The sequence below is a fragment of the Bombina bombina genome, chromosome 4 (genome assembly GCF_027579735.1).
Source record: "Bombina bombina isolate aBomBom1 chromosome 4, aBomBom1.pri, whole genome shotgun sequence".
Taxonomy (NCBI): Eukaryota; Metazoa; Chordata; class Amphibia; order Anura; family Bombinatoridae; genus Bombina; species Bombina bombina.
In genome coordinates, this window is record NC_069502.1 from 115,304,360 (window position 1) to 115,328,951 (window position 24,592).

Here is a 24,592-nt window from a genome sequence, read left to right on the forward strand (position 1 = left end):
AACTTTTCTTTTCGTTCACTTTCCATCCATGCGACCTTAGAAATGCCAGAACTAACTCTGTATGAGACTTGGCAGTTTGAAAGCTTGAAGCTTGTATTAGAATGTCGTCTAGGTACGGAGCTACCGAAATCCCTCGCGGTCTTAGTACCGCCAGAAGGGCACCCAGAACCTTTGTGAAGATTCTTGGGGCCGTAGCCAATCCGAATGGAAGAGCTACAAACTGGTAGTGCCTGTCTAGGAAGGCAAACCGTAGATACCGTTGATGATCTTTGTGAATCGGTATGTGAAGGTAAGCATCTTTTAAATCCACTGTGGTCATGTACTGACCCTTTTGGATCATAGGTAAGATTGTCCGAATAGTTTCCATTTTGAACGATGGAACTCTTAGGAATTTGTTTAGAATCTTTAAATCTAAGATTGGCCTGAAAGTTCCCTCTTTTTTGGGAACCACAAACAGGTTTGAGTAGAACCCTTGTCCTTGTTCCGACCGCGGAACTGGATGGATCACTCCCATTAATAACAGATCTTGTACACAGCGTAGAAACGCTTCTTTCTTTATCTGGTTTGTTGACAACCTTGACAGATGAAATCTCCCTTTTGGGGGAGATAATTTGAAGTCTAGAAGGTATCCCTGAGATATGATCTCCAGCGCCCAGGGATCCTGAACATCTCTTGCCCAGGCCTGAGCGAAGAGAGAAAGTCTGCCCCCCACTAGATCCGGTCCCGGATCGGGGGCTCTCGGTTCATGCTGTCTTTGGGGCAGCAGCAGGTTTCCTGGCCTGTTTGCCCTTATTCCAGGACTGGTTAGGTTTCCAGCCTTGCCTGTAACGAGCAACAGCTCCTTCCTGTTTTGGTGCAGTGGAGGTTGACGCTGCTCCAGGTTTGAAATTCCGAAAGGGACGAAAATTAGACTGTCTAGCCTTAGCTTTGGCTTTGTCTTGAGGTAGGGCGTGGCCCTTACCTCCTGTAATGTCAGCGATAATTTCTTTCAACCCGGGCCCAAATAAAGACTGCCCCTTGAAAGGTATATTAAGTAATTTAGACTTAGAAGTAACATCAGCTGACCAGGATTTTAGCCACAGTGCTCTACGTGCCTGTATGGCGAATCCAGAGTTCTTAGCCGTAAGTTTGGTTAAATGTACTACGGCCTCCGAAATGAATGAATTGGCTAGTTTAAGGACTCTAAGCCTGTCCATAATGTCGTCTAGCGTAGATGAACTAAGGTTCTCTTCCAGAGACTCAATCCAAAATGCTGCCGCAGCCGTAATCGGCGCGATACATGCAAGGGGTTGCAATATAAAACCTTGTTGAACAAACATTTTCTTAAGGTAACCCTCTAATTTTTTATCCATTGGATCTGAAAAAGCACAGCTATCCTCCACCGGGATAGTGGTACGCTTAGCTAAAGTAGAAACTGCTCCCTCCACCTTAGGGACCGTTTGCCATAAGTCCCGAGTAGTGGCGTCTATTGGAAACATCTTTCTAAATATTGGAGGGGGTGAGAACGGCACACCGGGTCTATCCCACTCCTTAGTAACAATTTCAGTTAATCTCTTAGGTATAGGAAAAACGTCAGTACTCGCCGGTACCGCAAAGTATTTATCCAACCTACACATTTTCTCTGGTATTGCAATGGTGTTACAATCATTGAGAGCTGCTAAGACCTCCCCTAGTAATGCACGGAGGTTCTCCAATTTAAATTTAAAATTTGAAATATCTGAATCCAATCTGTTTGGATCAGAACCGTCACCCACAGAATGAAGCTCTCCGTCCTCATGCTCTGCAAGCTGTGACGCAGTATCAGACATGGCCCTAGTATTGTCAGCGCACTCTGTTCTCACCCCAGAGTGATCACGCTTGCCTCTTAGTTCTGGTAATTTAGACAAAACTTCAGTCATAACAGTAGCCATATCATGTAATGTTATCTGTAATGGCCGCCCAGATGTATTAGGCGCCATAATATCACGCACCTCCCGGGCGGGAGATGCAGGTACTGCCGCGTGAGGCGAGTTAGTCGGCATAACTCTCCCCTCGCAGTTTGGTGAAATTTGTTCACATTGTACAGATTGACTTTTATTTAAAGTAGCATCAATACAGTTAGTACATAAATTTCTATTGGGCTCCACCTTGGCATTGGAACAAATGACACAGATATCATTCTCTGAGTCAGACATGTTTAACACACTAGCAATAACTTGCAACCTGGTTATAATCTTTTTTAACAAAAACGTACTGTGCCTCAAAGAGGTACTTAAACGATTAAATGACAGTTGAGATAATGAACTGAAACAGTTATAGCATCAAGTTTAAAATAACACAACTTTTAGCAAAGGTTTGTTCCCATTAGTAAATAACTAAATTTGACATAAAAAATTATAGAGTAACGTTTTTATTCACAGTCAATAAAAATTCTCACAGCTCTGCTGAGAGAATGTACCTCCCTTCAAAGAAGTTTGAAGACCCCTGAGATCTGTCAGTGAACCGGATCATGCAGGAAATATAATAGTAGCTGACTGGAATTTTTTGATGCGTAGCAAAAGAGCGCCAAAAACGGCCCCTCCCTCTCACACACAGCAGTGAGGAGAAACGAAACTGTCACAATTTAAAGCAGACAACTGCCAAGTGGAAAATAATGCCCAAACATTTATTTACTCAGTACCTCAGCAATGTAAACGATTCTACATTCCAGCAAAAACGTTTAACATGACAATATTTATTAAAAGGATTAGTGACCTTTAACAGAGTAGTTCCGGTGAAAAACCATTCCCAGAATACTGAAGTGTATACATACATGTCATTATAACGGTATAGCAGGATTTTTTCATCAATTCCATTCAGAAAATAAAAACTGCTACATACCTCAATGCAGATTCATCTGCCCGCTGTCCCCTGATCTGAAGCCTTTACCTCCCTCAGATGGCCGAGAACAGCAATATGATCTTAACTACTCCGGTTAAAATCATAGTAAAAAACTCTGGTAGATTCTTCTTCAAACTCTGCCAGAGAAGTAATAACACGCTCCGGTGCTATTGTAAAATAACAAACTTTTGATTGAAGTCATAAAAACTAAGTATAATCACCATAGTCCTCTCACACATCCTATCTAGTCGTTGGGTGCAAGAGAATGACTGGGACTGACGTAGAGGGGAGGAGCTATATCAGCTCTGCTGGGTGAATCCTCTTGCATTTCCTGTTGGGGAGGAGTTATATCCCAGAAGTAATGATGACCCGTGGACTGATCGCACATAACAGAAGAAATAATAGCCTCTAATTTTTAATTACTCATTTTAACTGAATAACATACAGAGCCCTAAATGTTTTAGGAAGGTGAATAGATGCAAAATGTATTTTCATAAATTAAGTTTTTCTAATAGGAAAAAAAATTAAATTTAGGTATCCAAACTAAAGTTATTTTAAAAAAATGGTTTGATCAGCTGAAGAAAAGGACAAAAAATTGAAATCAAAGGGACAGTCAACACCAGATTTTTTATTTTTTATGTTTTTAAAATATAGATAATATCCCAGTTTTGCATAGACAACACGGTTATTTTAATATACTTTTTACCTCTGTAATTACCTTGTATTTAAGCATCTGCAGACTGCCCCCTTATTTCAGTTATTTTGACACTTGCATTTTAGCCAATCAGTGTCCTCTCATAAGTAACTCCACGGGCATGAGCACAATGTTATCTATATGGCTTACATGGACTAACGCCCTCTAGCTCTGAAAAACTGTCAAATGCATTTAGATAAGACGCGGCATTCAAGGGCTTAAAAATGAGCATATGAGCCTACCTAGGTTTAGTTTTTAACTAAGAATACCAAGAGAACAAAGCACATTTGATTATAAAAGTAAATTGGAAAGTTGTTTAAAATGACATGCCCTATCTGAATCATGAAAGTTTAATTTTGACTAGACTGTCCCTTTAATTATTCAATTTGATGGGGGCAAGCTAAAAGAAAAGGTTTAGCACAGGGGGTGTGAAATGGTTAAGCAGCAGAGAGGTTAAACATAAAAAATTACTTGTAAATTTTGCTGAAACAACATCACTGATATTTAGCAAGTTTTTGGAAAATGTCAGTCGTTATTTAGTTCATCCAATATAAAATGTTTCAGTCTTCTGTCTGATAACGAAAGTAATAATTATTCAAACTTCATAGTTCTATTTCAGTGTTAAATAGTAAGAAATATTACACTTTTTTATTACCCGTGTATTGTACAGGTTTTTGCACAGCTTGTTGGAAGTCCACGTGCTTGGATGTGAAGAAGGTAGATATCCCTTCTTCCCCATAAACAAAAGTTAGTCTATTGCCGGCTGCTAAGACTGTGAACACTGGTCCGTACTGCAAGGGACAAAAGAAAGAAAAAATTAAAGACACATGAAAGTCAAAATTAAACTTTTATGATTAAGATATAGAGGCCCATTTATCAAGCTCCGCTGCTCCTTAACCTGTCCGCCTGCTCTGAGCAGGTGGACAGAGATCACCACAATTCAACCCGATCGAGTACGATTGGGTTGATTGACACCTCCCTGCTGGCGGCTGATTGGCCACGAGTCTGCAGGGGGCGGCGTTGTACCAGCAGCTCACAAGAGCTGCTGGTGCAATGCTGAATACGGAGAGCGTATTGCTCTCTGCATTCAGCGATGTCTGTCGGACCTGATCCGCACTGTCGGATCAGGTCCGACAGACCTTTGATAGATAGGCCTCATAGTATACAATATGAAAAGTACAGTAAATTCAAAATAAACTTTCATTATTCAGATATAGGGGCCAAATTATTAAGCTCCGAATGGAGCTTGATGCCCTTAACAGAAGTTATAAAGCACCGATCTAAATACCGCTGCTCCATAACTTGTCCGCCTGCTCTGAGGCGGCGGACAGAAATCAACCCGATCAAATACGATCGGTTGATTGACAGCCCCTGCTAGCGGCTGATTGGTCGCAAGTCTGCAGGGGGCGGCGTTGCACCAGCATTCAGCGATGTCTGGCGTTGCACCAGCATTCAGCGATGTCTGTCGGACCTGATCCGCACTGTCGGATCAGGTCCGACAGACCTTTGATAAATAGGCCTCATAGTATACAATATGAAAAAAAACCTCAAAATAAACTTTCATGATTCAGATATAGGGGCCGAATTATTAAGCTTTGAATGGAGCTTGATGCCCCTAACAGAAGTTATAAAGCAGCGATTTAAAGACCGCTGCTCCACAACTTGTCCGCCTGGTCTGAGGCAGCGGACAGAAATCAACCTGATCGAATACGATTGGGTTGATTGACACCCCCTGCTAGCAGCCGATTGGCCGCAAATCTGCAGGAGGCGGTTTTGCACAAGCAGTTCACAAGAACTGCTTGTGCAATGATAAATGCCGACAGCATATGCTGTCAGCATTTATCGATGTGCAGCGGACATGATGCGCTACATTGTACCATGTCCGCTCGCAATTTGATAAATATGCTCCATAGTATACAATATGAATAGTACAGTAAATTTAAATTAAACTTTCATGATTCAGATATAGTATACAATATGAAAATTACAATAAACTCAAATTAAACTTTAATGAAATGAATCAAGCATGACATTTTAAACAACTGGTGAGCGTTTGCAAAAATGTATATAGCAATGTTATACAGTTGTAAACACTGCACCCATAGAATGCTAAAGTCACATGCACATCCCTAAGCTACTATCAGCCTACCTAGATGTTCTCTTTAACATTTAATTTTGACTTTCCTATCCCTTTAAGATACTCTCAATTTACATATATTATGAAATGTACTTCATTCTCTGACCCTTTGTTGAAAAACATAGATTTAGTGACTAAGAATGGTACCTCTTCATAACTTTCTTGACAGCATCCTACATTCAGGATGACGGGTACTATAAGCGGGGGTAAAACACACCATAGAACAGGATCGAAAGTCGAAAAATGATATGCTCAAACGGATTAGAGCATGTCATTTTTCAACTATTATGGCCCTTTAAATGTTTGTTTCTTTATGTATCTGGTTAGTCGGAGAAAGGGGATACTATCAGTGAAATATAACTTTTCTTTTTTTACTTCTATGAAAATTCCAGAGAGTGTAGTTAACTTGTATTGATAGATAGATAGATAGATAGATAGATAGATAGATAGATAGATAGATAGATAGAAAGATAGATTGCCTGTTCCCAACAGATGGAGGGATAGATAGATGTTGATAAACTATTTCTGAGACTGAGATTATCAGTCCTGTAAAACAGTTTTTCTCAAGTACCCATAACAGGCCAGGTTTTCATTATAGCTGAACTAGAGCACAGGTGAATAATCAGCTGATAGGTGAAAGCAAGTTAGTAACCACGGTTACTGATCAGCTGATTATCTCACCTGTGCTCAAGTTCAGCTATAATGAAAACATGGCCTGTTGGGGGTATTTTAGGACCGTGGTTGAGAAACACTGTAAAGCTTGCCTCTGCCTGTCTACACATAAAACATTAGACAAATTGCTGCTTGTAACACTATCCTGAATCCTCACTTCACTCAAAAATTTGCTTTCATATAGAGCAGAATAAAAGTTAAATATGTTTCATGTGATGAAAATTTCTCATTTTTAAAATTAAGGCCAATGTACTGGTGCGGTATATACTTGTGCTAAACACATTTTTAGATTTGTTTTAATTGTAGCCTACTGCTGTCTTTACTGGCTGACAGGGAAATGGGAACTAACCAAACAGTCTTGGTGAGAGTCCCCAATCCGTTACTCCTGAGAACTAATACCCAAGCTCTGGTGTCCACGAATAATGAGAAGAAAGGCAGGATAAAAGGAACATCTTTTTCCAAAGTGAATCAAAATCCACAACCCAAATAGAACCTACAAAACAGGGTAATATGCAAATAAAAGGACTAACAGGCAAAGTAAAAAAATATCCTGAGACAACTGCTTGAAGGACTTCCTACCAAAGGCAGCCTTAGAAGAGGCAAAACAAAACACAAAACAACAAAAATATTAGAATTTAGTAAAAGTATACAAAAAATATTAAGAAACTACCATGCAAAATTGGTTAGCAGAAGCCTTATTCTAAAAAGCCCAGAAAGTGGAATCTGATCTAGAAGAAAGAGCCGTAAATCGTCTAGGTGGAGGCTGTCCCACCTCCAAGAAAGCCTTAGTGAACAAAAGAAGCCAAAAAAATGTCAGAAGCCTTCTGCCCCTTCCTGGTTCCAGAAAAGTGAACAGACAAACTAGAAGTTTGACCGAAAACCTTATAATACTTCAAGGCTCAGGTTGCACCAAAGATTGATTTTATCATAAATATTCCTGTTCTCATATTATTACTGAGCTTTTAGTGCTTACTGCATGTTCAGGATCAATTATAATAACTGATTTTAAAACAAAATTGTATTTCTGGCCATCAGAATATGGTGGAATGAGAGGAGTGAGAAACAGAAGGTTCAGGAGCAATCAGGGGACTCAGAGAATGGTAACGAGGAATCAAAGTAGACAAGATCTTAACTAGGTAAGCCCCCAAGTAATGAAAACCTCTTAACAGTAGTATATTTGTCTTCCTTCCCTCTCAACCATGCTCATAACATTGTCTTGTCAAAATGGATTAGATACATTTGAGGTGATAAAGGATGTAAATCTGTTTGCACGCAAATTTGTTATAAAAAAACAATCAAATGATAAAGATAAAAAGGATAATTTAACCACCCGCTGGTAAAACCAATATAGGTTCCTGATTACATAGATACTATTGTTAGTCTCATCATGCTCACGGCCTACCATCCTTGGCATCCAGGTCTGGTGGCCCCATAAGATGTGTATTCTTGACATATTACTCTTGTCTTTCTAAAGAAGCTACCATTTGTTTGTTTACTTATTCGTTATTTGTTATTGTCGTTAAATGTCATGTTTACTAGCACGTATAACGCTGTATCAAAAAATCTTCAATAAAAATGATTTTGAAAAAAAAGTTGTAATTTAAATAAATATATTGATACAGAGACTCTAAATGTATTAATATCATTAATATCAGAACAGGATGATGGGGAAGCTGACACATTTTCAATGAGTTTAAAACTAAAACTTACATATCAGCTTTATCTGTGGTTCCAAGAATTAAAAGTTTTGTTAAATGTGTTGAGAACAACAATAATAGTATTGGAGCCAGATGTATAGTTGAAGACTGACTGGAAGCTAAGGTAGGGAATGTGGTCCTTATGGACCAACAGATCTATCTGAGTGAAGTAATGAGACAGTTAAGTGACCCTTGCAGTATAGTTTAGTAAGTAGATCAGACTTTGAAGGCTCTTCTAATGAACTCCTACATATACTAAATAAAGCACTAAGAGAAGGATTAATATCCCACAAAGATCATGAATACATGTATAAGAAGTTCCCGATAACCCCTAACTTCTATTTTATACCAAAGATACATAAAAACCTGGAAAGACCTTCAGGGAATCCAATAATCTTGGGCATAAGAGGACCAACCTTTTCTGTCATCTCCTATTTTCAAGATACAAATGAGGTGTTTCTTAAACTTAACAATAAAAATACAAATAAGGACATTCTGCTAGTGATCCTAGATGTGGAATCATTATATTCTTCGATTCCACATACGGTAGGATTAAAAGCAATGAGATACTTCTTGGAAATTTATACTTAGGAGACCTTCAGAGTTTGTTTTAATTAACAACATGTTTACCTTTGATGGTAGATTTTGCAAACAGTTAGGGGTAAACCAATGGGTGCCACAGATACACCCACCTATGCATGCTGACACTTAGCGGCCTATTTATCAACCCGTCAACTGTGGCTGCATTCGCCAGCACCAATACGCTTGCCTAACATCGCTGCCGCAGACCTGAATACGCTCTCCATATTTATTAAAAAAACTATCAAAAAGCTGCGCACCAAGTACGGGACGATGAGCAGCGGACTGTTGTTAACTAACAGTCATCGATCTCGCCGCTATTCGGCTTTTTCACAGCTTTATTTATAGCCTGTCACTAAACACACACACTATACTAAAATGTGTAACCCCTAAACCGCCGCTCCCGGAGCCCACCGTCACTCTAATAAATGTATTAACCCCTATCCCTCCGCTCCAGGAGCCCACTGCCACTTACATTATACTTATTAACCCCTAATCTGCCACCCCCTACACCGCCGTCACCTAAATAAAGTTATTAACCCCTAAACCGCCAGCCCCCCACATCGCCATAAACTAAATTAACCTATTAACCCCTAAACCTAACAACCCGCTAACTTAATATTAAATATTAACTCATCCCTATCTTATTATAAATTTAAACTTACCTTTAAAATTAAATTAAACTATATTAAACTATTAATTAATCTACCCTAAATATTATACTAAAATTACATTAAACTATATTAAATTACTAATTAATCTACACTAACCATTCTAATAAAATTACATTAAACTATGTTAAAATAAAAATTAATCTACCCTATTATACTAAAATTACCTTAAACTATATTAAAATAACAATCTACCCTAACTTTTAAACTAAAATTACATTAAACTACAAATTAAAATAACTATATTCTATATTTAAAAACCTAACCCTATTTAAATAATTTAAATCTACACTAAAAAATTACTAAGTTACAAAAAACTTACAACTAAGTTACCAAAAATAACAAACACTGACACCTAGATTTAGAGTTCTGCGGTAGCTGTCAAAAGCAGCGTTAAGGGCTCCTAACGCTGCTTTTGGCCGCCCGCTGGTATTTAGAGTCAGCCAGGAAAGGGTCTAACGCTCACTTTCCAGCCGCAACTTTTCCATACCGCAGATCCCCTTACGCCAATTGCGGATCCTATCTTTTCAATGGGATCTTCCTAACGCCGGTATTTAGAGTCTTGGCTGAAGTGAGCAGTAGACCCTCTACTGACAAGATTCCAGCCGCAGAAAAAAGTCAGTAGTTAAGAGCTTTATGGGCTAACGCCGGTTTATAAAGCTCTTAACTACTGTGCTCTAAAGTACACTAACACCCATAAACTACCTATGTACCCCTAAACCGAGGTCCCCCCACATCGCCGCCACTATAATAAATATTTTAACCCCTAATCTGCGGACCGCACACCGCCGCCACCTACATTATCCCTATGAACCCCTAATCTGCTGCCCCTAACATCGCCGACACCTACATAATATTTATTAACCCCTAATCTGCCCCCCCATGTCGCCGCTACCTTACCTACACTTATTAACCCTTATTAAGCCAATCAGATTGAGCTCGCATTCTATTGGCTGATCGGAACAGCCAATAGAATGCAAGCTCAATCTGATTGGCTGATTGGATCAGCCAATCGGATTGAACTTGAATCTGATTTTTCCTACCTTAATTCCGATTGGCTGATAGAATCCTATCAGCCAATCGGAATTCGAGGGAGCCATCTTGGATGACGTCATTTAAAGGAACCTTCATTCGGCGAGTAGGATGGATTCACGTCGGCTGGAAGAAGATGGCTCCGCTCCGGATGGATGAAGATAGAAGATGCCGCTTGGATGAAGATGTCTACCGGTCCGGATGTCCTCTTCTGCCTGGATAGGATGAAGACTTCTGCCGCTCCGGATGCCCTCTTTTGGTCCATCGGTGCCCGGCTGGGTGAACACGGCTCAAGGTAGGGATATCTTCACGGGGGTAGTGTTAGGTTTATTTAAGGGGGTTTGGGTTAGAGTAGGGGTATGTGGGTGGTGGGTTGTAATGTTGGGGGGTGGTATTGTGGTTTTTTTACAGGCAAAAGAGCTGATTTCTTTGGGGCATGCCCCGCAAAAAGCCCTTTTAAGGGCTGGTAATAGAGCTGTTAACTTTTTTAATTTAGATTAGGGTAGGGAAATTTTTTTATTTTGGGGGGCTTTGTTATTTTATTAGGGGGCTTAGAGTAGGTGTAATTAGCTTAAAATTCTTGTAATCTTTTTTTATTTTTTGTAATTTAGTGTTTGTTTTTTTTGTAATTTAGTTTAGTTTATTTAATTGTAGGTACTTGTAGTTAATTGATTTAATTTATTTATTGATAGTGTAGTGTTAGGTTTAATTGTAACTTAGGTTAGGATTTATTTTACAGGTAATTTTGTAATTATTTTAACTAGGTAGCTATTAAATAGTAAATAACTATTTAATAGCTATTGTACCTAGTTTAAATAAATACAAAGTTGCCTGTAAAATAAATATAAATCCTAAAATAGCTACAATATAATTATTTGTTATATTGTAGCTATATTAGGGTTTATTTTACATGGAAGTATTTAGCTTTAAATAGGAAGACTTTAGTTAATAATATTTAATTTATTTTGTTAGATTAAAATTATATTTAACATAGGGGGGTGTTAGGGTTAGACTTAACTTTAGGGGTTAATACATTTATTAGAGTAGCGGCGAGGTCCGGTCGGCAGATTAGGGGTTAATAAGTGTAGGTAAGGTAGCGGCGACATTGGGGGGGGGGGGCAGATTAGGGGTTAATAAATATTATGTAGGTGTCGGCGATGTTAGGGACAGCAGATTAGGGGTACATAGGTCTAATGTAGGTTGCGGCGGTGTACGGAGCGGCAGATTAGGGGTTAATAATATAATGCAGGTGTCAGCAATAGCATTGTTAGGGGTGTTTAGACTCGGGGTTCATGTAAGGTTAGGGGTGTTTAGACTCGGGGTTCATGTTAGGGTGTTAGGTGCAGACTTAGAAAGTATTTCCCCATAGGAAACAATGGGGCTGCGTTAGGAGCTGAACGCTGCTTTTTTGCAGGTGTTAGGTTTTTTTTCAGCCCAAACTGCCCCATTGTTTCCTATGGGGGAATCGTGCACGAGCACGTTTTTCCAGCTAGCCGCTACCGTAAGCAACGCTGGTATTGAGAGTTGAAGTGGCGGTAAATATGCCTGTACGCTCCCTTTTTGGAGCCTAATGCAGCCCTTCAGAGAACTCTAAATACCAGCGTTGTTTAGAAGCAGTGCTAGAAAAAAAAGACGCGTAGCTAACGCACCCCTTTGGCCGCAAAACTCTAAATCTAGGTGTGAGTTACACAAAAAAATAAACAATAAGTTACAAAAAATAAAAAAGAAATTATCAAAGATTTAAACTAATTACACCTAATCTAAGGGCCCTATGAAAATAAAAAAGCCCCCCCCCCAAAAAAAAAAACCTAACCTGCAATAAACTACAAATAGCCCTTAAAAGGGCCTTTTGAGGGGCATTGCCCCAAAGAAATCAGCTCTGTTACCTGTAAAAAAATACAAACAACCCCCCCAACAGTAAAACCCACCACCAACACAACCAACCCCCCAAATAAAAAGCTAACTAAAAAAACCTAAGCTCCCCATTGCCCTGAAAAGGGCATTGCCCTTAAAAGGGCATTTAGCTCTTTTGCAGCCCAAAACCCTAATCTAAACATAAAACCCACCCAATAAACCCTTAAAAAATCCTAACACTAACTCCTGAAGATCAACTTACAGTTTTGAAGATCCGACATCCATCCTCCAAGAAGCCGGGAGAAGTCTTCATCCAAGTGGCAAGAAGTCCTCCAAGAAGCGGGCCGAAGTCTTCACCCAGACGGCATCTTCTATCTTCATCCATCCGGCGCGGAGCGGGTCCATCTTCAAGACATCCGACGCGGAGCATCCTCTTCTTCCGATGGACTAACGAGGAATGAAGGTTCCTTTAAATTACGTCATCCAAGATGGCATCCCTTAGATTCTGATTGTATCAGCCAATAGGATTGAAGTTCAATCCTATTGGCTGATTGCAACAGCCAATAGGATTTTTTCTACCTTAATTCCGACTGACTGATAGAATTCTGATTGGATGATTATGTAGGTGGCGGCGTTGTAGGGGGCAGCAGATTAGGGGTGTTTAGACTCGGGGTACATGTTAGGGTGTTAGGTGTAAACGTTACTTATAATCTCCCATAGGAATCAATGGCGTATCGGGCAGCAGCGAACAAAGTTCTCGCTCCTTTCAGACTCCCATTGATTCCTATGGCATCAGCCACCTCCAGGGCGGCGGATTGAAAAGCAGGTACGCTCGGCCGGAATAGTGGCGCGTGTACCTGGTAGATATTTGTTAAATAGCAAATGTAGTCAGATAGTGCCGAATTTGCATTTGGAACATCTGTAGTGACGTAAGCATCGATCTGTGTCGGACTGAGTCCGGCGGATCGTATGTTACGTCAAAAATTAAACTTTTGCCGGTCTGTAGGCTTTGATAAAAAAGGCGAATCAGCCTCTCCACAATTACGCTGCGGAATTCTGGCGTATTTGCGGTTGACAGCTTGATAAATAGGCCCGTTAGGCTTTTGGGAACAGAAAGAGGTGTTTAGCACTTTGGAAGAATAAGTTGGTGTGCCTGTGGTGCAGATTTGTGGACGATATCCTTATCCTTTGGGATGGGAGTGAAAGTGAAGTAAAAGACTTTGTAACTCTTCTTAATCAAAATAATATCTTCTTGACTTATGATATCAATACATTTGAAGATAACTAAATGTAATGGAAGTCTCCATACTGAAGTTTATCGCAGTGCCACAGCTACAAATAGCTTGCTGCACTGAAAGGTACATGAAACTCAATTGTTTTCTTTCATGATTTAGAAAGAACATACCATTTTAAACAACTTTCAAATTTACTTTTATTATCTAATTTGCTTCATTCTCTTGATATCCTTTGCTGAAAAGCATATCTAGATAGGATCCGTAGCTGGTGATTGGTGGCTGCACATAGATTCCTCGTGATTGGCTCACCCATGTGCATCATTATTTATTCAACAAAGGATATCTAAAGAATGAAGCAAATTAGATAATAGAAGTACATTGTAATGTTGATTAAAATTGTATTCTCTACCTGAATCATGAAAGTAAAAATGTTGGTTTTAGTGTCCCTTTAAGGATGGCAAGCTGAGGAGATGGCCTTCTGATCTAAGGAAAGAGATTACTCAAACACACAAATTAAAAAAAGTCAGGGCAAGAAAGACCCCAAGGCAGGAATCATTGTATGGTAAAAAGACTGAGAGAAATGAAAGAGATAATTAAGTAAGGCTTGTAACCAAGTATAATAGCTACAGGAGAACGATAAAGTCACTTTTACAAAAAAAATATTTTACTGTCAGATAAATTTTTAAATGGAAAAGTCTCAGACTATCCATTAGAAACAGCTCAGAGGGCATCAAGTCTGAATGATAAATGAGTGCATAGTAAATCTGAAAGATATATACCAGCGAGGAATTGACTGGAAGCCAAATAGAACAGGATGGATAGTCAAACATATGGAAATCGTAGATATTGCAGTCCCGTAAGAAAAACTAAAACTTTCTAGGTTGATTCAAATTTTATTTATAAGAATAAACAATAGTACACCTGCAATACTACAGGGAATAGATATATCTCTCAAACTGTCCATGCCCTTATTTTTATGAGGAAAAAAACAAAAGAGAACTGAAAGATAAGGGAGCATAGAAGTGACATAAAAAAAAAAGAATATGGATAGTCCAACAGCGAGACATTTCTTGGAAAAGTATAATTATAATTATGATTACCAACAGGCAACTGGTATTGAACATGTTGTTGTGAAATGAAGTGGAGGAAATCTAGATAGGTTGCTCCTAAAATGTGACAACTAGGTGGATGTATGAATAAGGCATTTTGTCAACGAATGGCCTAAATGAAAAAATAGAATTTGCCAGTTTTCTGTAGGTCTAATGCAGGGGTGGGCAATTAATGTAAAAAAAAAAAAAAAAAAGCTGTATATATTATGTGAATAAAGTGTAACAATTTAAGTTAGTGAATATAATGTAACATCTAATTCTGTAGAGGAATGGTTATGTTTATTCTGCTCATAAATTTAGTAATAAATGTCAAGTCTCCTAAACTTAAAAATTAAGTGACTAGTAGTGGGACAATTTTGAAAGCTGTGATCACTATATTCATGCAAGCACAAAATATTTAGGCATGAGCTATTAGGCAGTCTTATGTTTGGTTTAAATAATCTTAAATGTGATTGCAATATGGAAGGAAGTGCTATATAATCAGTGATATAATGGCGAGGAGGAGTATCTGACAAAGTCCCAAGCCAGGCCTTTAGTGGGAGGGGCGAAACGCGCCATCATGGCGTGTGTGAACTGACCGCTATAGTGCTGCCTTAACTGACTGACGACTAGTAGTCTGGAACATTCATGCAGCTGAAGTGTTGGAGACTTGGCAGATTTGTATGCATGAATAGCTGGCTTACTTTGTGTGTATATATATATATATATTTGTGCAGGAAATGTTTAATTGTAATTCATGCTGTTTTGTGCATTGCGCACAGGAATTTGGTGCAGCATGTGTTACACTTTAGCATTGATCATTGTATCTTTCTTTTTCCAAATTAAAAATAATACTTTTGTGACTGTTAGCACAAATCAGTGATATTGATGATAAACAATTATTTATTGTGAGTGCGACCAAAATAACATTTTTTTTACTTGTTTTAATACTTTAAGGCACTTACAACCTTCAAGTTATGAAGAAGTCTCTCTGAAGAATTATAGGACTAAGACATAAAGAAGGGACAACAATTTCCCGATATGTACATCCGAAGACACAACCTTAGAAAAACAGACAAAACTGCCTTATCCTGAAGATAAGGAGGATTACATGAAAAAGCAGACAATTCAAATACTCTTCTAGCAGAATAGATAACCATAAGAAAACAAAATCTTCCAAGAAAGAGACATTGACTTGAGAACATGTAAAATTCTAGCCAAAGCTAGAACAAAACCATCAATGACAGAAATATAAACAATTTTCTAATAGAACAAAACTGAAAAGAGCAGAAATCTGACCTTTCAAATAGTTGGCAGATAAACCCTAATATAAACCAACCTGCAAAATTGCAAAACCCCAGGAATTCTAAAAGAATGCCAGGAAAAAAACATGATTTATACACCAGAAAATAAAAGGCATTCCAGACCTAATGATAAATCATCCTAGTCACAGGCTTGTAAATCTGTACCAAAGTCTCCAGGACAGAATCATAGAAACCTCTCTGCCTGAGAACTAAATATTCAATAACTATGCCTTTAAGCTTAGAGAATCATGGAAAAATGGACCTTGAGACAAAAGGTCTGAATGCAAAGGAAAAAACCTAGGAGGGCAAATTGATATTTGAACCAGATCTGCATACAAGACCCTGCAAGACCAAACTAAAGTAATCGGAATACTAGGCTGATCTAATTAATGACTCTGGAAAGCCAGAGGACTCGAGGAGGGAAAACATAAGCCAGTTGAAACAACCATGAAACTAGCAAAGTAACCACAAACTCTTCTGAGGGTCTCTAGACCTCACATAGAATCTGAGAAGATTATCATTCAATCCAAAAACCATTAGATCTATCTCTAGGAGACCCCAAGGATCCACTATCTGATAGAAAACATCCAGATAAAGGGACCACTACCCTGGATGCAGTGACTGACAAGTGAAAAAAACTGGTTTCAAGTTGTACACTCCTGGAACATGAACTGCAGAAATCAGACAATAATTGGCTTCTGCCGAGGAAAGAATTTTAGATACTTCCTTCATAGCTAGTGAGCTCATGTTTGCTTTTTCAGGGATCGAAGTTTCAGAAGATACAAGTTTCTCAGCTATGTTTAGGGGACTAATCGCTGCCAAAAATAGGTTTGGGGTAAACCTCCTTAACTGTGTAGGGGAGATATATTTGAATCAGTGGTATGACTCTCTCTATACCCCCACAAACCCACTGCAATAGCCCCTACACTACTTAACCCCTAAATCCCCAATACCCCACCGCAATAACATCCTACTCTATTTAACTCCTAAACTACCACAACCCACCGCAAACTACACCTACACTACTTAACCCCCTAACAGCTAACCCCCCCAAGCTTACCTGACATGCTTTTGATATGCTCTTGCTAAAGGCAATATAATTGCTCAAACGAGTAGAGCTTTTAACTTTGTTTTTTAAATAAATTAAACTGTATTTTATCAATGTCTTGCTGGTGATTCCGGAAACAAAATCTGATTTTCGCTTTAAATCCTATGAGTATCTTCCATTGGTGCTCTCCATTGTGTGATGTTACTGCACTATTTTGGATTATTATATTTTGGAGGTTGAAGCATTTTGATGTGACCGAAGAAGCAAGAGAGATAAATATCCAGCCAGATTCCAAAAGGGACACAGCGCCTCCAGACCATGAGGTAAAAAAAAAAGAGTCACTACCTATACTACATATACAACCCTCTGACAAGCGCTGCACTCTGAGGGGAAATGGGCCTCAACGCAGTCTGAGAACCCCTCTCACTGAAGAATAATAAGCACATCTTCATTCTTCACATTCCTCTAGCGGAGGCAAAGACAAGACTGATTTACCAGTGAGGTGGGAGGGGTTTTATAGAGCTCCTAGGGTTTGGGAATCTTTGTCTCCTCCTAGTAGCAGGCAAGAGTAATTCCCAGGAGTAATGGATTGTGGACTCAGTACCGGTATGAAAGAAAATTACTTTAGCACAGGGAAGTGCTTTGCAGAAAAAAGGTTAACAGAAAGTACAGGCACTATCAACTAGTATGTTGTTATGCCCTTTGGCCTCTGTAATGCCCCAGTAGTCTTTCAGATGTTTGCGATAACACATTAATTACATCCCTTTAGCATTGTTTATCTAGATGAAATCCTCAACTTTTCTAAGAATCTCCAAGAACAAAGAAAACATGTCAAAACTGCAACACAAAGATTGCATGAACACATATTATACATCGAATGAGAGATGTGAGCAATTGAACACAAAAAAATTATTACAGAATGTTCACTATTCAACTGTTGCAGCTTCTATCACATTATTAACTAAAAGGACAGAATACTAAATACTGCTCTCCATATTACTGTTTTTAAAGGGACATGAAACCCCAATATTTTTGCCAATGTTTAAATCGTATTAATCTCAGCAAAATTATTAATATGAAAAAGGCAATGTCCACAGCATCAAGCTTTTCTCTTTATCTCTTTATTATCACAGACTATAATATATCAAGCGAAGTTTCGGGTCGCTTGATGTATTAAAGTATGATTATAAAAAAGAGATAAAGAGAAAAGCTTATCCAGTGCTGTGGACATTGCCTTTTTCATATTCTGTGATTTGGGGATTTTGCAGAGTCCCTGTTTTCACTTGCACTGACACTCTGAGCGGCTGCTATCTGTTTGACAAAGCAAAATTATTAATGGTCACTGCATGCCAGGACAAAATATACAAAATTGTCATAATACAGGTCCTGTCTGGGCGGAATGAGGAATGAAGAGATTACATTTTTGTTGGATGACAAACGCCCACACTCCATTCATAATCTAGCCATATATATATATATATATATATATATATATATATATATATATATATATATATATATATATATATATATATATATATATATATATATATATATCATAACACATATAAAGTGTGGCACTCTTTTGCAAGCACACAACTAGATTAAAAGCAAAATGGAAGAGTTGGTTATGTGGTCCTGGGCTTATCAACCTATGGCCAAATGCTGTGACCAACTCTTCCATTTTGCTTTTAACCTATCTGTGCGCTTGCAAGAGAGTGCCAGAATTTCTATGTGTTATGTTAATATTTTTTTCTTTTTTTTTTTGGTGTAATTTTCCCTATGGGATTTACACCCAGGATTTTCTGGGGTTAACTGCACAAGTCCCTGAAAGCTGTGCAGGTGTCTGTGAGTGCTGGTAAGCACCAAGGGCTGTAAGTTTTTCAGGATAGTAGGATTTGTACCAAGACCGATTTGTGCAGTCCATTTATTACAAAGCACCTGTTTCACCCTTGTTTGTATCTCAGTGTGTTTGGTTGAAGGCATGCAATTGTGTGGGAATAGGTTATAGACCCAGGGAGGAAGAGACCTTGATGTGGTCCTGGGCCTATCATCATTTGGCCAAATTCTGTAACCAACTCTTCCATTTTGCTTTTAATCTAGCTGCCTGCTTGCACGAGAGAGATGTGTTGTGTTAACAATTTTGTTTTGTAATTTTTCCCTATAAACTTTGCACCCAGGAATGTCTGGGGTTAATTGCCTGAGTCCCTGAAAGCTGGACAGCTGTCTGTGCTGGTGAGCACATGAGTTTACTTATGTGGATACATCATGTAGAGACAATCTCGAACATAAGTTTGAGTACAAATTATAGTGTTGATATATTGGACACATTTGTTGTTTGCTAAGAACACCGGAAGTAGATTGTTATGGTCAAATCAATCTAAGTCACGGGAATTAACGTGACAATATCTGAAGCTATATATCAGTAATGATTCAAGTGGGAACAATCTAAAGGCTATAAGAAAAAGTAAACCATTTCTACATAAAAATAAATTAAAAAATAAGAAATTTATTGAGTACACGAAACCGGAAGTACTAAGCAACTACTTCCGGTCTACATTTAATAAACGGATATAAAAGAGCATCTGAAATTAAATAAAACCAGTCTTGATAAAGGTCTAGCATAGACCGAAACGCGTCGACTGGTGAGTTCATTTTCAATTTGTAGAAGACTAAGGAAACCATCTGCACTATTGTGTTTTTTATTATTTTAGGTACCGTAGCGGACTGCTCGAGTCTGAGAAGACCAGGACTTTCTGATTTTTTATTCCGGCTCCTGCAGCGCTTGCAGGATTACTGCAGGAACACTATTAGACTCAAAGGGTTTAAGGATCATTGTATGTTGGATTGAACTGTTCACCTCTTTTTTCTTTTACAGTGGCCACTGTTTTTTGATTTTGAGATTGATTTTTGAACTTGTGATATATATTTGCACAGCATTATTGGAAATTTGCTTTATATCCACTTTTGGGATTTCACGTTATACTGCTAACCACAAGTTATGTCACAGCAATTTGAAGGTTGTTGATTTTCATATGTTATACTGTCAACCACTATTTATGTCACAGTAATTTGAAGGTTGTTGAATTTTGTATGTTTAGGAGTTTTTAACAGCACATTCACAAATATTCTTTTGAACACCTATTTGAATCACACTGTGTCTCTGCACCCAAGTATACACTCAGTATACCATTGGGAGGTCACCTTTTAATATACAATACATTTTTACAGCCCGCAAACACAGCTGTAAGAAGCAAGACCATATTTACCACAATTCAACCCCTCTTGGGCCATTTGTATATGAATCATCTACTTGCAGATATTTGTTTAGGAAACCTTAAAATCCTCTAGGGCATCGGAGTCCTAACTTCACTTCACCACAAGTACAAAAGTTTAGGCGCACTCTTAGGACGTTTTTGTGTATTGTCTATTGTTAACTGTGGATCCAGGGATTTTTTAGCGATCGTATACTAGCCAGTGATTCAGTTATTGTCAGTTGTCAAACATCCGTAATCGGATGTGTATGTAATTAAAGTTTATTCCTGTTTTTATCCAACTCTAGCCCCACGTTGTGTTTTATCTTGGGCTAACTCAGACCTAGCCTCTCTTCGGCGCTTTGGTTTCCCTCTCTATTTATACAAACCCTTTTTTGACTACTAGGAGTCAAAATCCAAAGCTAAGGTCTTATTCAGGTGGGCGCTCAGTGATACCCGCTCATTACGTTGCCATTTTCTTTGTTCAGAGAGGGATTGCCTGGTATTTTGGGGCTGGACTGACAATGTTTTGCAGGATCAGATTGATATACTTCAGGAAAGTTTTTCTGTGTGAAAAACATTATTGGGATAAAAGAGGCTGCTCCCAGGTGGTAAATCGCCATAGAACAAGCTAACAAGTTATTGAGCTGGTGTTCATTGATGAGAGAGTGTTTCTCTTTCTGTATGCATCTAAAATATAAAGCTGGGGAAGTCTCCCTAAGGGTGATGGGGGAAACCAGACTAGACCCCTTAGAGGGATATGGTTGCACCTCACTGACGAGGCTCAATGAAGGCCGATACGATTGTCTGGGGTTGCCATGTTCCCTGCTCAGAGGAGGAAAATTATTCACTGTGAAAAGCATTATTGAGCTAAAAGAGGCTGCTCTTAGGTGGTAAATCGCCATAGAACAAGCTAACAAGTTACTGAGCTGGTGTTTGTTTGTGCGAGAGCGCTTATCTTTCTAAATCATCAATGACATCACCTATAACATAACCAATGGCATCAGTAGTGACACAACCTATGATGGCATCCTACACATCAGAGAAATAGTGGAAAAAAATGTATTACTACGTTATCTCAGATTACATTGTGCGATATTGTTTATGACAAAACCTATGAAGTAATCAGTGGAACCATAGTATAAAGCAATAAGTACAAAATGTATGCATGTTTCCTATAGACAAAAAAGCATGTCATGACATCACCTATGAGGTAATCAGTGGTACTGTAATATGAAACCAATGGCACTACTTGTAATTACAGTGAATGTCTTGGGGATATTGACATTTATAATGTTTAGAACGTCTTTATTATACAGTTTATGTGGCTCAAGGTGCTGACTATCAAATAGCTATATTTACAAATTCAGAAAGAACCGAAAAAAGGTTACTATTCTTAGCACTCGATTCATCTCTTATAATTTAAAACAAATAAATTATAAGGGATAAATTGAGTGCTAAGAATAGTATCCTTTTTTCCGTTATTTCTGAATTTGCAAATGTAATTAGTGGTACTACCATATACAATGCGTAGAAATGTTTGCATGTTCTCTTTAGACAAAAAAAAGCATGTAGAGAGACATTTATTATGTTGTTTGTATTGACTTCATTGTTTGTATAAAATGTGTTTACTGTGAGCTGAGAGGGCAAGGGTGGATTAAGTATAATAGGTATGAGGGTCAGGAGGGTGCTCTGTGTTAAGGTTAAGAAGGAAAATGCTGTAGGAGGTAAGGTAAGATTGAGAAAAGTAAGCAAGAGATGTTGTATAAGGAAAAACAAGAGGACTAAATAGGGCTGCATGTGTGTGAGGAATTAGGGCAATAAATGGTAAAGAAGATGTGTCTCAGAGTGGTTTGAGGATGAGAAGACTAATGTGTATGAGACACAAAGATAAGAGGGTGAGAAAGAGACTGTGATTAATGAAAGCGTGAGGACTCTGAGGAAAAGGGGAGGGGTTAAAAACAGACTAGAGTGGGAAAGGTAGGGTAACTGAGATTCTTACGGGTACATAGGGTAATTGAGGGTCATCAGGTGCTGGTGTGTTATAGATGTGGCTAATAGAAGGGGCAACACAGAAGACAAGGATGTGTGTAACGGGGAAGGAAATGAGAGGGAGGAATGAGGAGATGCTTGTGTGTGCATATAGGGCTATGGGCTAGGGTAAAGAAAATAGGGTTGAAAAGGGGAAAAAGATGGCTGTGTGTTAAGAAAATATAATTTCTCAAATTTGAAGAATGTTGATGTCATGAGTTATGTCACTACCGATGTCATTGATGATGTCACTAGTAATGTCATTGGTGATTTCGAAAACATAAGTTCTCTATGCAGGATGATGTCATGAGTTGTCCCTACTGATGATGTCATTGATGATATCATCAACAATGTCATGTGTGATGTAATCAATGATGTCATTGATTATATCATGCAAAGCACCCAGGGCGAGGTCAGGTTAAGTTTGGAATTTCCTTTTTTTTAATGTTTGAGAACTTAAACTCTAGGCATTAATGTAAGTTAAAACTAAACTTTATTGATGCATAGTCTTTTTTTATGTTACTTTAAAGGGACAGTCAAGTCCAAAAAAAACTTTCATGATTTAAATAGGAAATGTAATTTTAAACAACTTTCCAATTTACTTTTATCACCAATTTTGCTTTGTTCTCTTGGTATTATTAGTTGAAAGCTAAACCTAGGAGGTTCATATGCTAATTACTTAGACCTTGAAGACTGCCTCTAATCTCAATGCATTTTGACCACTAGAGGGCACTAGTTCATGTGTTTCATATAGATCAGTGTTTTTCAACCAGTGTGCCGTGGCACACTAGTGTGCCGTGAGAGATCCTCAGGTGTGCCACGTCAGACTGACAACAGTGTGATATATTTTTTAAACTTTGCTTGTTTTTTACTCCCAGTGCAGGGGTAGTTTGTAGGAGGCATGGCATAACAGCACAATACATACAGTATGTGTGTGTTTGTGTGTATGTGTATATATATATATGCTGTATTAGGCTATAAAGTGTGATTTTTTTAAAATTTTGGGATGGTGGTGTGCCACAGGATTTTTTAATGTAAAAAAGTGTGCCACGGCAAAAAAAAGGTTAAAAATCACTGATCTAGATAACATTGAGCTCATGCATGTGAAGTTACCCTGGAGTGAGCATTGATTGGCTAAAATGCAAGTCTGTCAAAAGAACTGAAATAAAGGGGCAGTCTGCAGAGGTTTAGATACAAGGTAATCACAGAGGTAAAAAGTGTACAGATACTCGTCGACTTACGACCTATGCGACTTACGGCCATCCGTACTTACGACCATCGGTCGCACTGAAGAGGCGATACGTGCGCAAAGGCGGTACTTGCGACCATCGGTCGCAAAGGCGGTACTTACGACCATCGGTCGCAAAGGCGGTACTTACGTCCATCGGTCGCGCTGAGGGTGATGCTTATTTGCGTATGTGCGTAAAGGGGCAAGGCAGTGCTTGTGTGCGCAAAGGCGGTACTTACGTCCATCGGTCGCACTGAGGGTGATGCTTATTTGCGTATGTGCGTAAAGGGGCAAGGCAGTGCTTGTGTGCGCAAAGGCGGTACTTACGACCATCGGTCGCAAAGGCGGTACTTACGACCATCGGTCGCACTGAGGGTGATGCTTATTTGCGTATGTGCGTAAAGGCAAGACAGTGCTTGTGTGCGCAAAGGCGGTGCTTGTGTGTGATGAGAAGTGACTGTAAGCAGCAGCCTTTGTATGGGTCTGACCATGTCGCAGTCCAAAAGGCCGGTACCGTGTAGTGGCAAAGAGGCTACAAAGAAGAGGAAAGCTCTTGATTTGGAGTTAAAAATGAAAGTAATAAAGCAGTATGACGAAGGTAAAAAAGTGAATGCGATTGCCCGTGATATGAAACTGTCGCATTCCACAGTTTCCACAATCATTAAGGACAAGGAACGCATACGTGAAGCTGTAAAAGGTTCCGCACCAATGAAATCAACAATAATAACAAAACAACGTCAAGGGCCCATTCATGAAATGGAGAAATTATTAATGTTGTGGATAGAAGATCAAATACAAAAACGTACACCCATAAGCCTTCTAACAATTCAGATGAAGGCTAAAAGTTTGTTTGAGACTTTAAAGGAGAAAGCTGGTGAGGATTACAAAGAGAATTTCCAGGCAAGCACTGGATGGTTTAAACGTTTTAGAAGAAGATTCAGTCTGCATAATGTGCGGGTTTCAGGAGAAGCAGCAAGTGCAGATTCAGAAGCCGCTGCAAAGTTCATTGACACTTTGGATGAATTAATCCAAGAGGGAGGGTATTTACCTAAACAAATATTCAACGTTGATGAAACGGGTCTGTTCTGGAAACGGATGCCTGAGCGCACATACATTCACCAAGAATCAAAAACCATGCCAGGATTTAAAGCATTCAAGGATCGGGTAAGCTTGTTACTTGGAGGAAACGTTGTTGGTTTTAAGCTTAAG

General features: G+C 38.8%; 1 protein-coding gene across 1 annotated transcript in view; it reads right to left on the reverse strand.

Moving 5' to 3' along the window:
* The window catches only part of LOC128656945 (24-hydroxycholesterol 7-alpha-hydroxylase), a 360,073-nt gene that overhangs the window by 330,391 nt on the left and 5,090 nt on the right, over nt 1-24,592 (reverse strand). Inside the window, exon 2 of the mRNA XM_053711138.1 lies at nt 4,209-4,344. Within this exon, the coding sequence (XP_053567113.1) occupies nt 4,209-4,344 (136 nt within the window). The remainder of the gene's footprint in view (nt 1-4,208; nt 4,345-24,592) is intronic.